The 15,175-nt window shown below is 38.4% G+C and overlaps 1 protein-coding gene across 7 annotated transcripts in view; it reads right to left on the bottom strand.

Moving 5' to 3' along the window:
* ABLIM2 (actin binding LIM protein family member 2) overlaps positions 1 to 15,175 on the bottom strand; it is a 132,154-nt gene that overhangs the window by 20,458 nt on the left and 96,521 nt on the right. For 3 of the 7 annotated variants that reach the window (XM_058837551.1, XM_058837554.1, XM_058837550.1), the window contains 6 exons: positions 14,887 to 15,007; positions 13,104 to 13,202; positions 7,571 to 7,672; positions 6,190 to 6,243; positions 2,654 to 2,706; positions 1,925 to 2,057 (listed from right to left, as the gene is read on the bottom strand). In XM_058837551.1, the coding sequence (XP_058693534.1) occupies positions 1,925 to 2,057; positions 2,654 to 2,706; positions 6,190 to 6,243; positions 7,571 to 7,672; positions 13,104 to 13,202; positions 14,887 to 15,007 (562 nt within the window). The remainder of the gene's footprint in view (positions 1 to 1,924; positions 2,058 to 2,653; positions 2,707 to 6,189; positions 6,244 to 7,570; positions 7,673 to 13,103; positions 13,203 to 14,886; positions 15,008 to 15,175) is intronic. The other 4 variants (XM_058837556.1, XM_058837555.1, XM_058837552.1 and 1 more) reach the window with 3 other exon arrangements.

Genomic DNA, 15,175 nt, shown 5'->3' on the forward strand with positions numbered 1-15,175 from the left:
CTATGTCACAGGGATGGGGCTGAAAGCCAGAGTTCCCAAGCATAAGTGCAAGAGGCAGAGATGCTACTTTTCTGTGGCCAATGTGGGCCATATGACAGACTGTAAATATTCAGAACTAAACAGGGAAACACTGAATAGAGAAGGAATTGCTTAGGATGTAAACAGGTACTAAAATAGGTAAGTGAATAAAAACATAAAAATAGGAAATAATAAAATTAATTTTATTAAAAACAAAAAAGGAAATAAAAGCATAAAGAAAGGAAAAGTAAGTTTCAGGAAGATAAACTTCCTCAGTATCATTTATGTGTAGCTGCTAATTGGGTAATGGGGTCAACTTTCATGACAGAGAAATGCTGATAAAAAACAATGAAAAATGAACAACAGAACCTATATTGGTAGAAATGTGGTATTGACCCAGACACAGAGATGTGAATTATCTATTGCTTTTTTTAGTTTCAATAGTTTCAAATTGCCAAGATAATAAAATATATTTTATTAGAATGCTAGTATAGCATTCTAAAATAGTATAAAGTATAAAGCATAAATATAGTATATATATATACTAGCTATAGTATAAAGAAATGCTAGTATAGCAGAGTGACAGGTATAGTAAAATTCTCAGGGTAAAAAAATGAACACCATATGTTGTTCCTGTATAAGAGTTCTTGGTGTGCTATGTATGTCTCCCTGCTTAAAATCTGCACTGAAGAACTGGTCTCTCCAAACATGCGTAAAAGAGCAGCAGACCTACTCCCTAAAGCTTCCAGACATACCCCATGTGTGTATGACAACAAAAGGTTTAGGTGTTCATTCCTGGGCAAGGATTTAGGTGTGTGAGGTGGTCAGATTGTTTTCCCCTGCACAGGAAATCCTGCAATACACCTTGTGCACGTTTGTGATTTCTTGTGAGGATCAAGTTACCAAATCCCTTACAGCTAGACCAGTGAGACTGATTTAAAATAAGTTTTCTTCTTTATCTTCTTTATCTTCTTTATCTTATTACAGCCTTTTGACAGCACATGTTTTCCCTCTTCCTTGCATAGCTAAGCCATAATTTCCTTAATATAAGTTGATGGAGCCAACTATCACATTACCAAAATGCCCACAAGACTGACATCCTAGCCCTGCTGCCAGACATGCCTTGCATTGGGTGCATTCTTTTGGAAAACTGCTTCCCCAACTTGTTTACCCTGGATGACCTGCTACTGCTGCACGGTATAAAGTGGAGGAAGCAGGGAGAGGAATGTCCCAGTTATCTCTTCAAATTCATTAAACTCATTTTTTGTCATGTACGTAACTTAAAAGTAAAATTCAGGCCCAACACCAATGTTTCTGACTTGCTGAAATGTGTCATAAGAAATGTGTAGAACATGCTTTTGGTACTGACAGCTAGCACGGGCATATGGTCTCCAGGCTATATGTAATTCAGTTACAAAATTATTCCCTTTCCCACCTGGAATATTTCTGTGACCTTATAACTGTGAGTGATAACAGAAAAAAAAATGCTTAAGTTAATCTCTGGAACAACAAAATATTTATCTGTATCATGATAAGAGAAGAAATGGCTTCATCAATATTCAAAATACATTGTTCATGTCAAGGACTAATTAGCACAAATGAAAAATCTTCTTGATATGCTATCCTGTCTACTGAAAATAGGTACCATACAATAAATGGGCACGTTTATGAGGAGTGGGTTTTTGTGGTAAGGCATGTCTGCTCTCCAAAGAGACAACAGCTCATTTACACAGGCAATGCTGCTTCTTTCACTAATATGAAACTATAAATATTTTCATCAGCATAGTCTGGAGGCACTGAACGCTCACAAGCCACGGCAGAGCCAAGTGACCAGTGGGGTAATGATGGCAGAGATGAAGTGTGGGTGGGCTGCAGCAGGGCCACCTTCCCCTGCCCCAGCACTCACGGGAGTAGCCGGCAGTCGTGCCCTCCTGCGCCCGCTCGCTCCCGGCAGTGAGGGACAGCGACCGCGTCTCCGAATCCGGGGAGTTGGTTCTGGTGTCCGTATCCCCTTTCAGAATCAGCCAACTGCTCTTCAGCTGCAGAGAGGAAAAGCCTGTTACCAGATACAGGATGTAGCACCTGAAGGCAGTTCTCCCACCTCAGCTGTCGCAGATGCCTTGTGATCTGCTTGTCTGTTTATGCAGCTCCAACCATCCTCTATCAAATTATAAAAGCTGACTGTATGATGACTTAAGTCATCACAGCTACCAGAAACTCTTAATTTTTAGCTGAGCTGAGGACATTTTCTCCATTCATGAAGCTGCCCACAGCACCCCACTTTAGAAGATGCCCTATGTCATTTTCTTATAATTAATCTGCTCTTGACATTTTTCTTCTAGGCCAATATGCACACTAAATCTGCAGCATTAGCTGAATCACCAAGGTAGATATTGAGACCAAGTGAAAATCCATCAGTTTATTGCTCTTAATCTCAATATCCCTACTTCTCTTTACTGTAGAACATACATTCTAAACCCTCTGGGTGAGAGATTAAGCTTTTCTATGTCTTTATAGAAAGACCTAAAAGTAGTAAATGATTATTTAAATTATTTAAAAGAATATGTGAATGTGTTTTAAAAACAAGTTACTTCAAGAATGATCAATACTTCCTTTTGTCCTTTCTGATCATTACCTTCTTATTGTCCTGATCCAAGCTTCCATCCTCCCCATCTGATCTTCTTGCTGCTGTAAGATTAAATAAATTTTAAAATTTTGAACAGAATGCATCTTATTTTTTGACGTCTGTTTTGACTGTAGTTATGTTCCAAATATTTTTAAGCAGGGGAGAAAATAAATTTAAAAAAATAGAGTTTGACAGAAAATTTGATGTGTGGAGCTATGGTTTTACAGAATTACTAAAATTATTTTGAAATTATTACAGTAATACTCATCCTCCATGCATACAGTAAATTCAGAAGATCTATTCCTGCTGGATTTTGAACCTGCATTTTCAGGAATAAACTACTTTTGGGGAATGATTGATGGGAAGAACTGTACATCATAACTTAGGGACAGATTTCTATGGCCTCCACTCACAGGGAAGCCATTTCCCCCTTCTGTGTTACAATGACCATGAAAGCACAAGGAGTCACACAGATATTTTGTAGTCAGCACACCTGGATCTCTTGGGTTCCTAAAGAGGGCAGACAATCATGGTAAAGAAAATGATGAACAAACTTGGCAGTGCCTCTTTATAAAATTCTATACAAACTATAAAATCCTCAAGAGAGATTATGTCAGACTCCAAAATTGAAAATTCTTAACCAACCAATTTTATCACTGTATTTTCCTCTTCTACCCATATTCTCCATTGAAGAGTGTTCCCCAAAAACAGTTGCTGATGTTTTACCATTGGGGCATTTCCTTGTAACTTTTCAACTTGCAGAGAAGAAAACTGAAATTCTAAAATCTTTTCTTTAGATAGTTCCCAAAAATGTGTTTTTCCTTCTCTTCTATTTCCCAGGGTATTGTTCCAGACACCAGAATCTTACAGAAAGTGTTTTGTGCCAAATTTCACACAATTTCAGGTAAGTTCTTAAAATGTGAGCCCTACTTGCCTTTGTATCCCTCTGGGTAGTTCGGGGAGAGTTTTAATGGTGCAAAACTGGAATAATGGAAGGACATAGCATAACTTTAAGCCCATGAGAAATGAACGTAACAAGGCGGCTCTCTGCAATGCCTGAGAAAAATGGCCCTGTGCAATGCAATGCAGACAGAAAACGGATTTATTATTAAAGGAAAGAGTATGATAATACAAAAGTTAAGGCTCAGATGAGATTCTGAGAGACAAAGATGGAGAGGAGATTAAATTGCACTGTTACAAGTGCTGCAGAATTCCTAGCAAGTTGGGAAAAACTCTGCCCTCTCCAGTTCCCCAGCTGTCATGTCTGCAGAGGATCTGCCCTGCATCAAACAACACAGGCAAAAGGCCACCACCAAAAGCATGTCAGTGTTATTCTGACTCAATTTCTGGTGCCATCACACGGCTCACATCCAGACCTTAACTGGTTTTGCTGAGGAGGTGTAGCTAAAAAATGACAAATTGCCATAAGGAAAATATCTTTAGGCTTAGAGGTGAAAATCTGGAACTGTAGAGGGGTTTGGCTGCCTTCCCCCACTTCAATTTAGTGAGGGGGAAAAAAAAAAAAAAAAGGGGTTAGAAAATATGAACAGCATTAGGAAAAAACACAAGGTTTTCACAGTTATAGCATCCTGACAAGGGTATTTTCCCAAGATGGCAAGCTGCTTCTCTGAGGAATAAATAGGAAGGAATATCCAAACATGACAGATGATGAATAAAATCCCTACATTGCAAGAAGGACCTAACCTGGTTCAGAGATATTTTGGGAGCACACCCTAAACTGCGAGACAACAAGTTATTCCAGGTTATGTGTATGGATCTTGCTCTCATTAAATCAGAAATCCATATAGAGGATCTGACGCATTTTTGGAAATTTTATTTTGTTTCAAGACACTGATGTTTTCAAAGGAAAAAAAAACCAAACATGTTTGATTCAAGGCTTCTATTGAGAAATTTCAAAAGTTCCACAAGATCTTGAGAGCATCTGACTTCAAAGAGATGGAGAGGATTTACAGCTAAAATCAGTAAGGGCCATGAAGGCCAGCCCCTCCCAAGTTCCCGAGAAGGCTTCATTTAACACACTGCTGGCAGAAAAATCCAAGTGCCCTGAACTTCATCAGTAGTGAGCATTCACTTCACCACTGCAAGGGATACTCAGTTCTGCCATGAATCTCAATGTGCTTTCAAAACTTTTTTAGTAACTTTGAATGGTGTCCAAATATTTCTAAAACACAAACACACACACAACCATGCAGGCTCCTACACTCCTCACTTTCCAACCCCAGCTCTGAGCCTGATCTCTTCTTGCATGTCCCATTTTTCCACCACCTTTTTATCATTCTGAAGTTGGTTGTTTATAATAGAAACACCGAAGCTGTAGCTACAGCAAATCTGTTGGGTGCTGATGTAACTAAAACCTTTTAAAGCCAAATGTTTTGGAAGAGCTTCATGCATTTCTTGTTTTAAAGAACATTTTTGTGCTTGTTTGTTCAAACCTGGTCTCTTCAACAAAGGAATGTTCTCTGGCTCCTTTTCAGCACGGATTAGTTCAGTGTCCCATCAGCTTGAGGAGCTGAATAATCAGCTACTCATGTGTTCATGTTTTAGCTGGGAGTCCTTCCAGAACAAAAGATAAATATTTTAAAATTTGATTTTTATTGATATTATTTTTATTGGAAGGAAAGTTTATTGATTTGTTTGAGTTGTTGTTTCTGGATTTTATAGTTTTCGGGTTTTTTTGGTTAAAGGAAGTTATGTTTTGTGCTCTCGTAGGAAAAAAAAAAGTATTTCCAACACAATCTTTCAATACATCTATAATCTAGAAAAGAAAGTTTAAAACATATATTCTTGTTAACCTATTGAGATTGCTGACTCGCTAGTTTAGTTCTCTGCTCACTTCAGTGATTAAGAGGATAACTCCATACAGCAGTACCAAACTGACATAATCCAGACTTCAACAGACAGCAAACTGATATCAAAATACCCAGCCTGCAAATATAAAGCTTTTGCTTAGAATCCTCTTTGCAAACCAAAAGTATCTATTAAATTAAATTACACAGCTAGGATACAGGATATTAAGAGTCCTATCATTAGCTTCTGTAAACAAGTGAAACTATGCCAATTTACACTAGATGATTGTTACTTTCCATTTGTTCATGATTTTTTCCAAACACCACTACAATATTCACCTTTTTTTGTTGTCTTTTTTTTTTTTTTTTTGCTCAGCCTGAGAAGTTGTATTTAATGATTTATATTGATGAGCAGACACAGAGGGGCAGGAGAGGGCAAACAGCGTGAGAACAGCAGTCAGGGTGTAGTATAGCAGTTTATGTGGCACTTGTGATCAGCTCTGAATCACCATGATATATCAAAATACCAGTATCCCAGTTTTGGAGAACTCACCACATCCTTGGACATCATGTTATACAAAATGCTATTCAATTTTCATGTTACACCTTTTTCTCCTTTCCTATTTGAGGTTATAGGGACATAATGAAATGCAAAGACTACAGCAAACAATTTGAGAGTCAATCACATTTTTGTGCAAAGACACACAGATAAAACTGCAACAGAGAAAAGCACTGTACCATGCTGTTTGTAGATAGGAGGTTTCCTATAGATGTTATCTTTTACGCCAGTGTCTGAGGAAGAGGAAAGAGAAAGGAAAGAATGAAAGAGTAAGCAAAGCAGTTCAGACCACGCTGCTCTTGTCTCCTCTCAGCTACAATAACAATGCAAAAACTTCAGCAAAGACTATGCATTCATTCAGTGGTTTGCCATTCACTGGTTATTAAAAGAGAATGGAACTTCATCCTGTGCTGAAAACCTTTACAGCTACCTATGCAACATAATTCCCCCTGAGGCCCTCAAAATACTCTAAAACAACCTGAGTGGCATCCATTTGGTGATATGTAGGGGTTTCATCTGCACTACCAGCACATACTTACTTTATAGACAGCAAAAAGAAACTGGCACACTTACCACTACTTAAAATTAACACAGGAGTACAACTGTTACTGTCAGACTTGGAAAAGGATTCTCTCCATTATTTACACAGTGTACATGTTCAGGTATGAATGAATGATTATACTGGAAATACAAACCATTCTTTTAGGAAATCCTAAAATTTGTCTTTTCATTGAATTCTATAGCTAAGCTGGCCTTCCAGGAGTTTTCTGGAAGCCCTCAGAGCCACAGTCCAGGGTTCCCATATCACATTGTACAGACATCAGATTTACTCAGTACTCTGGACCTGAGAAGATACAATTCCTAAAAGTGCTCTGTTTACAGAAACATTAACCACAGAAGCTAAATGTGAATAAATAAACGATTACAATGAGGAGGCAGATGTGTCTAGCAGTCAAAAAGCTGAACAGTGTGGATGGGATGTAAGTTTAATGTGCTTGTTGACTGAATTTGAAAATAGTAGACTACATATACAAAGATAGCCACAATGAGCACCCTGCAGTTCTGATGTCTTCCAGCTTCAAGTTTATACTAATATTACTTAAACTCAGATAACAGACTGATAAGAAAAACAAACAAACAAAAAGAAAAAACCCAACCAAAACTCCTTCAGTCATTCCTCCAGCATACAAATTCGATACATCTATGCAGTTATGGCACATAAATCATAGGATCTTACAATCATTAGAGCTGAAAATGACCTCTAAGATCATCTAGTTCAGCCACTAACCCAGCACTGCTGTAACTTTGTACTCTTGGTAACATTTTTCATTCTGTGCCTTCTGTAAATCAATTTTTTTAACATATAGGTACATGAGCACACAGCTCTCTTCCATTTTTGAGATTAAGTTTAACAACAGATATTCACTCAGTAGACATTTTCTCCTTCTGCACTTTGAAATTCACAAATCAATGCCAAAAAAAAAATAAAAATAATACATTCAGGAGAGAATAAACAGGTGCCAGAAATTGAAGATCAAAAGCTAAGCAGTTAATGCCTACCTGGAATATGGAAATGCCTAGGAGCCTGCTGATAGACAGAAGGTGAAGATTTGCTGTCAGAGTACATGGATAAGCTTGGAGTGCTCCGACCACTTTCACTGCCTCCAAGGGGAAGAGCAAAGAAAGCAGATAAAAGAAAAATGGAAAGCAAAGTAGAGTATTTCAAGCATAAAGGCTTGTTTAGAATGACTTGTTAATCCAACAGCTTTAAATATATGTTTTTGTAAAACCCATTATTTTTCAGCATAGTATATTGGCTCAGACTCCTAACACCTCATCAAAAATTACTATCTGATAGATATCAGATTAAGATGCCCTACTTTGAAGTGAAAAATTCTCTTTTAATGACACTTTAAAAAAGAAAATCAAAGGATAAGAACATCCAGAATCTTGCAATGTGTTTTGCATAGCCTTAACTGAATAATCTACTGATCAAGTGTTTTAAAAGTTTAATGCTATGGCTCACAGCCTGCCCCTGAAACTAGAAATACATAATTCAGTAGTGTTTAAATTATCTCAAAGCAGGACAAGACCAAAATATAAACATTACGGTTAAGTCAAAAAATCCTGCGTATATCAGTGACAAAAAGAGATGTTGAAATTCGGCTTTCAACTGCAAACTTTTCCCACAGGTAACATGCCACAGCATTTTTATGCAATCAAGGTTGGATTATCAAGTCATGAATCTATAATGCCATAGTCACTTCACCAAATTTCAAGATATACATAGGATTTTTCCATATTCATTTTTCCACTTGTTTTGTCAAATGCTTATCAGGTGCCATTCATCTCTTCTTGGCTTATTTCCCTGAAGCACACTCTATGGCATTATAGTGCTGCTTGGCAAACAAAAAAGTAAAGCTCTACTTTTTTGGGACTTGTAAAATCCTTTTAGTTTACAGCACTGTTAAGCAACTGGAAGCAAACATGACATTTATTCTTACATCAAATGATTGTTAATTTGCTGTTACGGTTTTAGTGTGGATGAAGCACAAATTTAATGGCTAGTAACGATGACGTTGTAGCAAGTTTCTCTGAGGTAAAGAAAGTGCAGCAGCTCAGGGCATTAGATGTGCAACTGAGTTCTGCCTTCATGAAGGGGGTTTTTCATAAGCACAGAGCTGTGGGGTTACCAGAGCTGTCGAGGCCATGCCCATGGTCTCTGCTGACAAGCAGTGGGTGCATGGCCATCCCACTGTCACAAAGCCAGCCTTGCCATGCACCACTGAGGGCAAGGGGACAGGGCCACTGAGCTCAGCAGGAGCAGAGACAGGACAGACAAGGTCAGAGGAGTGTGCTGTGTTATCTCATGATAATACACTAACTAATCCATCCTAAATTTTGTGTATGTAGTGTTCACAGTAGACGAAAAATTCAAACTCAAAAGCTATTGAGCTGCGACCGCTCAGTAACAGTAATTTCTTGTTGAAAAAGTGTAATCTGGGACACTGAGAGACTGAAATCCCAATTACAGGTGCTGATAGCCTATGGCCCTTCCAAAATGTTAAGAAAAAATTATGGAATTACTAAGAATGTGGTGCATCACCATGACTTTGCAGGCAAGTAGTCCTCAGACAAGAAACCACTTATTCAGTTTCTTGATTCCCACTTTGCTCTTGGAAGGAAAAAAGTAGGGACAGGTTTTCACTCACATTTATAATTCCCTTTTTCTTTGCTGCTTGCTGCCCAGATTCCTGCCCATCCCTCTTAAATAGGAGAAGCCTCAATGTCACTGGTAGATACTTATGAAAGAAAGGTCCCTTACACCTCCAAAATTCTTAAAAAGTTTATAATGTCCTTCACTGAAATAAGATACTGTTGTTGGAGTTTTCTAATTTAAACAGAAAATGAAAGTTCTCAAGCATTTTCCACAGTGTACTAATTCCTCATTTACTTAAAAATTAGCATATTATTAAAATGTCTGTTCCTATATGATCTGCATGAATAATCATTGAGCAGTGACCTAAGGTGCTGGTATCGTACACACACAGAAAGTCATTCTTCAGTGATAGGGTAGAGTGTCAGCAAGGAATCAGGAGGAAGCATTAATTAGGAGGAATAAACCTGTAGGAACACTAGATAAAAGTGCAAGTACCAGGGGACAGGGAATCTAAAATTTGCTCAGTGCAAGGACCATCTGTGTGGAGCAGTTTGCAAAGCCATCACCTCTAACTTGCTCAAAATGGAAGAATTAAGGATGAAATGATGGAAAAGGTTCTTCTTGGACTCATACAAACTGATTCACATTTGAACTTCAATTCTGTCTCTGATTCAGAAAACATCTGAGTACTTGTATTTCACATTTTGCATACAAAAATAAGTGTTTAATAATAAAGCAAACTGAGGAACCATGTAGAAAGTTAATGAGTAGGAACTACAGACAGCTGCTTAAGCTAGGCTACAATTTAAATCTCTAAAATGAGACTTTGCCAATAAACTGTCTCTTTCAAGGTTTGCCTAGTATAGACTGAAGAAGAACTTCAAATAAATTCTAAGAGAAAAGGCAATTACCAGAGAGAGCAATTTTTCAAACTTTTGGGTTTGCCTTCTGCCATAAGTAGCCACAGGCTGTGATCTTGTCCACTGATCAGTGAAGAGCAAAAAACCATAATCCTGAACTGTTCCCTGGATGCTGTTTAACTTGGACAGAATCTGGAAAGCCTTTGAACTTGAGTGTAAACCACAAAAACTTCCTTGTGTCTTCTGGTTGCTGACAGGGCAGGCTGTACTTTTAACCCTGTGTGTGTAGAGCCAGCTGACCAGGGCTCAGACCATGCTCCATCTTCAAGAGACTGTCAAGAAAAGTATAATATTGCTTGTATATCCTACTTAGTCAGCTTTTATCTTATTTGTGAGGATGGGAAATTTTATAATAATTTGCAGTAAGAGCTGTCTAAGTTCAGGACTGAAGAAAAAACAGATGCCACCGGTTTAACGAGGAAGCTGTCCAAGACTACTCACAAAACTGGACCCTTTTAATAACTCTGCCCATGGTGTATTAAATTAGAAAAAGTTTTTTAAAGTTTGATGACAAATTCTATTCAAGTTTTCAAAGCCAAGAAAAAGGGCTTTGGAAGCTATGCTCCTGCACTAGGAAGGTGAGATAATTTCTACCTGTTTTAATTTCTGTTATTATAATAGATAATTTCTATCTGTTTTAAACAAACATTTTTTCAGCAGGGCTCAGCACACTCAAAGACTACATCACCTCAAGAGGAACTGCTACAACAAGCATGGGTGCTTGGAATCTCACTCCTATGACTTGCAAGGGCATGAACTGTGAAGCTTTCTTGAAGTGAAGTTGTCATAGGACTTACTCTGAAGACCAAAATCCTCAGAAGAGCACAAACAAATAATTTGCCTTCATGAAAAATAACAGCTCATCCCATTACACTTCATGGGAGCTAGACTGCAGAAGAACAGGAGCTTAGTAATCATATTAGTCACTGGAAAAAATTATGAACCCTGTCATTCTCAGGAAGAATATGAGGCAACCTCAGTGAAATCAAAAGGAAGATTTTGCTTGTCTTAATTTCCCTAGGGTAGTAATGTATCTGTCTACTGGAAGTGTAATGAAATCTTTTTTATGACATATGTGGAGTGCTGGTTTTAAAAAGATTAATTCTAGTATAGTAAAGCAGTGCATTATTTTTGGATCTTATAATTTTTTTTAATAAGCAGGATTTCACTTTCTTAAAATTGAAGTGGCAACATTAGGGTTGGTCTGGATATAAACCAACTACTGCTACAAACTCACTCTTCCCACACTAATCACTTTGAAGGGAAAAAACTATTTTTTCACTGTGTGGAGCACATCCACACCATCAAAAGGCTCCTTAAGATAAGGAAAAAAACACATTCTGGAGCTCTGAATTCAGAGACCTTGAAGAGGATGAAGCAAATCTTCTGACTCATTTTGGACAGACATTATCTCAGTGTAAAGCAGTGAATAATCTATTCAGCCCTTGCAGGGCTCAGGATTACCAACTTAAGAAAATTATAAAAAGGTTCACCTGCCTCACAGGAACACTGTGAGGCACTGTAAAGCACTGTCTGCAAAATATTTTAGCTCCTTGATAAAAAAGTGCTGCAGAATTACAAGATATTATAATTTTGAACACAAAAATAATTATTTGGGCACAAGGAGCTACCACTTGACAATTCCTTCATCCAAACAGCAGCACTTAATAATTGCTGCTGCTCTGATAAACAGCAGGTAGCACTGAGCAGAAACCCATTTGCACAGGAGTGCTGCCAAGAAACTGCCAAAGGGACTTTGAGAAAGAGCTTTCCATACACTGAAATCATGTGCTGCAGCACACCAAGGAAGTTTCTCTTACTCAGTCCATCAGGTTGGATTATACCATCCAAAATGAGAGGACAGATAGAAACCAGTTTAAGCAGTGCCTCAGAGAATACCAGGGATTGTGCCAGCCTTTCAAGAAATGTGTGGGAGGCCGACTGCTTCTGGTTGTGGAAAAGAGCTTTGCAGGTAGCCTCTAAAAAAACAACAAATAGCTTAATCTCATCAGCTCTTTCTTCCAAAATTTTCTCTCAAGGACCATATTGAGCTGTCTCAAGCTTGATTCTGTTCCTGTTTATCCTAGTAAAATTCAGCTGAATTTGGGCAGCATCAGGGCCCAAAGAAGATGCATTAGCTATTATTCCAAAGGCAATGAGTACCTGCTATTCATTTGAATGAGCAAGTCTGGCTCCTGCAGAGGGTCATTCCCTTTTCTTTACTGGTTACAACCTCAAGAACAAGAGTTTTACTTCATATCAGAGAGTATATGAGAGTCAAGGAACAGGCATTGAAAGCGTTTGCCATTCATGTGGTCTCACAGTTCACATTGTCACTAGAGAAGACAGACTCAGGGGAACACAACTGTGGTAGGTGAATGCCTTCTCTCTCAGACATTTAAACTGACTAAAAAAAAGCCCTTGTCTCAGAAGTTCCTGCCATTCCTCAGCACTCTCATCCACAACATGGAGGTTACTGAAGTTAATATCCACTGCAAAAAAATCTAATAAAGAAGAACAGATTCAGTCACTGTTTTATAAGATATGGCACAGATTAATTGATAGTCAGTGCAGCTGCACTGATGTAACCAGCTGTCATAATTTTTGGCAATGCTACAAATAATACAAATAGTATCTAAATATAGGTTGGAAGGTTAGATAACTAATCATCCTATGTTGTATCGTATGTGTAAGCTTATACTATTCAGCATCACCAAAATGGGCAAAGGTATTTTAGAACTAACAGATTTCAAATATTTCTCTTCCTCAGTTTCATTATAAAAGCTAATTTCTTCCCTCTATCCCTTTGAAAGACACTGAACACTCACTGAAAAAGCAAAAATAAAACACCCCATACCCACTCAGTTTGTAAAACTTACACAGTACATCAAGGAAGCACAAAATTAAGACAAATTTTATCCAAGTGGAAGCCATGCTTGCACAGACATAAAAGTGAAACACAGCTGAATAAATCTACATTATCACAGCACGGTTTTGCATTCCTGGACCTTACCTTTGAAGAAAGGGATGTAATGATGTCTGAATGTAGATGTAAGGCTTGGGTGTTGGGGCAGGGAGATGCAGCTACTGGTACCAAGACTGTGAGTACCAGCTGGGGGCAACAGAGAGTAAGTGAAAATAAACTATTTAGTTCACTTACTGAAAGCCACAAATTACAATGCCATCCTTTTTTTTTCAGGAACATTTTCCTCCTGATGCTTAGAAAACATACAGTTTACATTTAAGTCTTCATCTTTCTCTGGTTATTGCTAAAAACATGCCAGTGGCCACGCTATGGGGTCAGCCAAGGGACAGGGGCTGTCCGCAGACAGAAGGCGCAAAATGCTGTAAATGCATCAGAAAATATTCCAGAAAAGGCACCACAAAAAGCATGGCTGCACTCAGGGGAAAACCTGCATATTAAAAGGCTGCAAGAGGGAATGAGAAATGCTTATAATGGGTCTAATGAAATGAAATGGGAAGAGCCTTGTCGCTGCAGAGAACTGTGCCACGAGTGGGTCCAGTTCTCACTGTCGGTGCTGCACCCTGGTAGGATTTAGTTCACAATGCACCAGGGCACTCCAGTGCACGGCTAATTTAAGTGTTTGACGAAACATCCTGAAGTTATTTGAGCTCTGAAAGTTAGACATGCGATTAAGTACCTTGAAAAATATTCTCAAGTCATCTCTGCTTCGCTGCAGTAATGTCCTGATAACATGGTTTGGAGGACTAGTGGCAATTATTAAAAATGGCAATTATGAAGATTATCTTCTAAATTTTAAAGCATTAGAATTTATTTGGCATTCCTTTTTTCTTTCCTCCTTGCTTTAACATTGTGCTACTAAGATTAGGTGTGACAGCTACCAGACCTTCAGCAGAGATTAATGTCACTCTAATAGATTTTTTTATACCCCACCTCATTTCCATTTTGTGAAAGACTTTGTGTTGTACAAATATTCAATTCCTGTAAAAACTGTGTATGTTACCTCTAAAATCTTCATTTCCCTTGGAATGGTTAAGAACTAGCAAATTTCCAAAGCAGTTTAGAATTACAATGTATCTCAAATGAAATTAAAAGACAACAAAAAAGTAATATAAATGCTCTGTGTTCTTTACCTGAATTATGGAGTAGAAAAAAAATACAATTAATTTTGAACAATTTCACTGATCATTTCCAAGGATAAAACCCTGTACAGAGCCCAGATATGAATGGGGTTTAGTAAAGCATTCCCATGCAAACATCAAAGGGAGGTGATCCTCCTGTCTATCTGTCAAGAACACCAATGCAGCTACTACTACAGTCCAAAGCTGCAAGAAACACTCTGTAAACTTCTCAACTAAAGGAACCTGGCCTTCAAAATCCAGCCATCAGGACTAGTCATTCCTCCAGCTCTTGCACTGTGGACCCTGTGGTACAAGAACGTAACACAAAGTCACTCCATCACCCTCCTGGCTCTGTGTGCATTCAGTGCTACTGTGCACACCTTGGGAGAGCTGTGGATTGAGTGTGTTCCTTCAGGCAGGATGAGACCAGGATTTAAACCCTTTAAACCCTCCTATCTTGAGTCCACATAGAATAAATTTTTCTTGAATGCCTAATTTTGTTTTCTTGGATGCACATCCCTGAAGCACTTGTTCCCTTTCTCCCCATGGAACTCGCTTTTCACAGTAAATAAATCACTGCAATGAACTGCTATTCCACCTTAAACCCCTGTCTGCTGGAGTCAATTCTTCTTACAACACAGCACAAAGTAATGGAAAAATCTGGAGAATAAGTAAGGCTGCTTTTGGATTACCTGGTCTGCTGTAATGCTGAGGAGAATGGGAGGTGGGGGTGTACCGACCATAGCCCAGGGAGCCAGCAGAGCTAGGACTTGATGTCCTGTACTGCTTGAAAGATCTGTCATCTTGGTCACCCTTAGAGGAAGAGAGGAAATACATGTTATTAGGGAAGAGAAGTAACTTCTCAAACAGGCAGAATATGCCATCTCATGTGTTTCTGTGATGTGTAGATGGGAGTCGATGCTGTCCTAAGATTCCGTGCAATCCTGACAAAATGAGGTGGCTTTCAGCACATCCACCTTT

Source organism: Poecile atricapillus, chromosome 4 (assembly GCF_030490865.1).
Source record: "Poecile atricapillus isolate bPoeAtr1 chromosome 4, bPoeAtr1.hap1, whole genome shotgun sequence".
NCBI lineage: Eukaryota > Metazoa > Chordata > Aves > Passeriformes > Paridae > Poecile > Poecile atricapillus.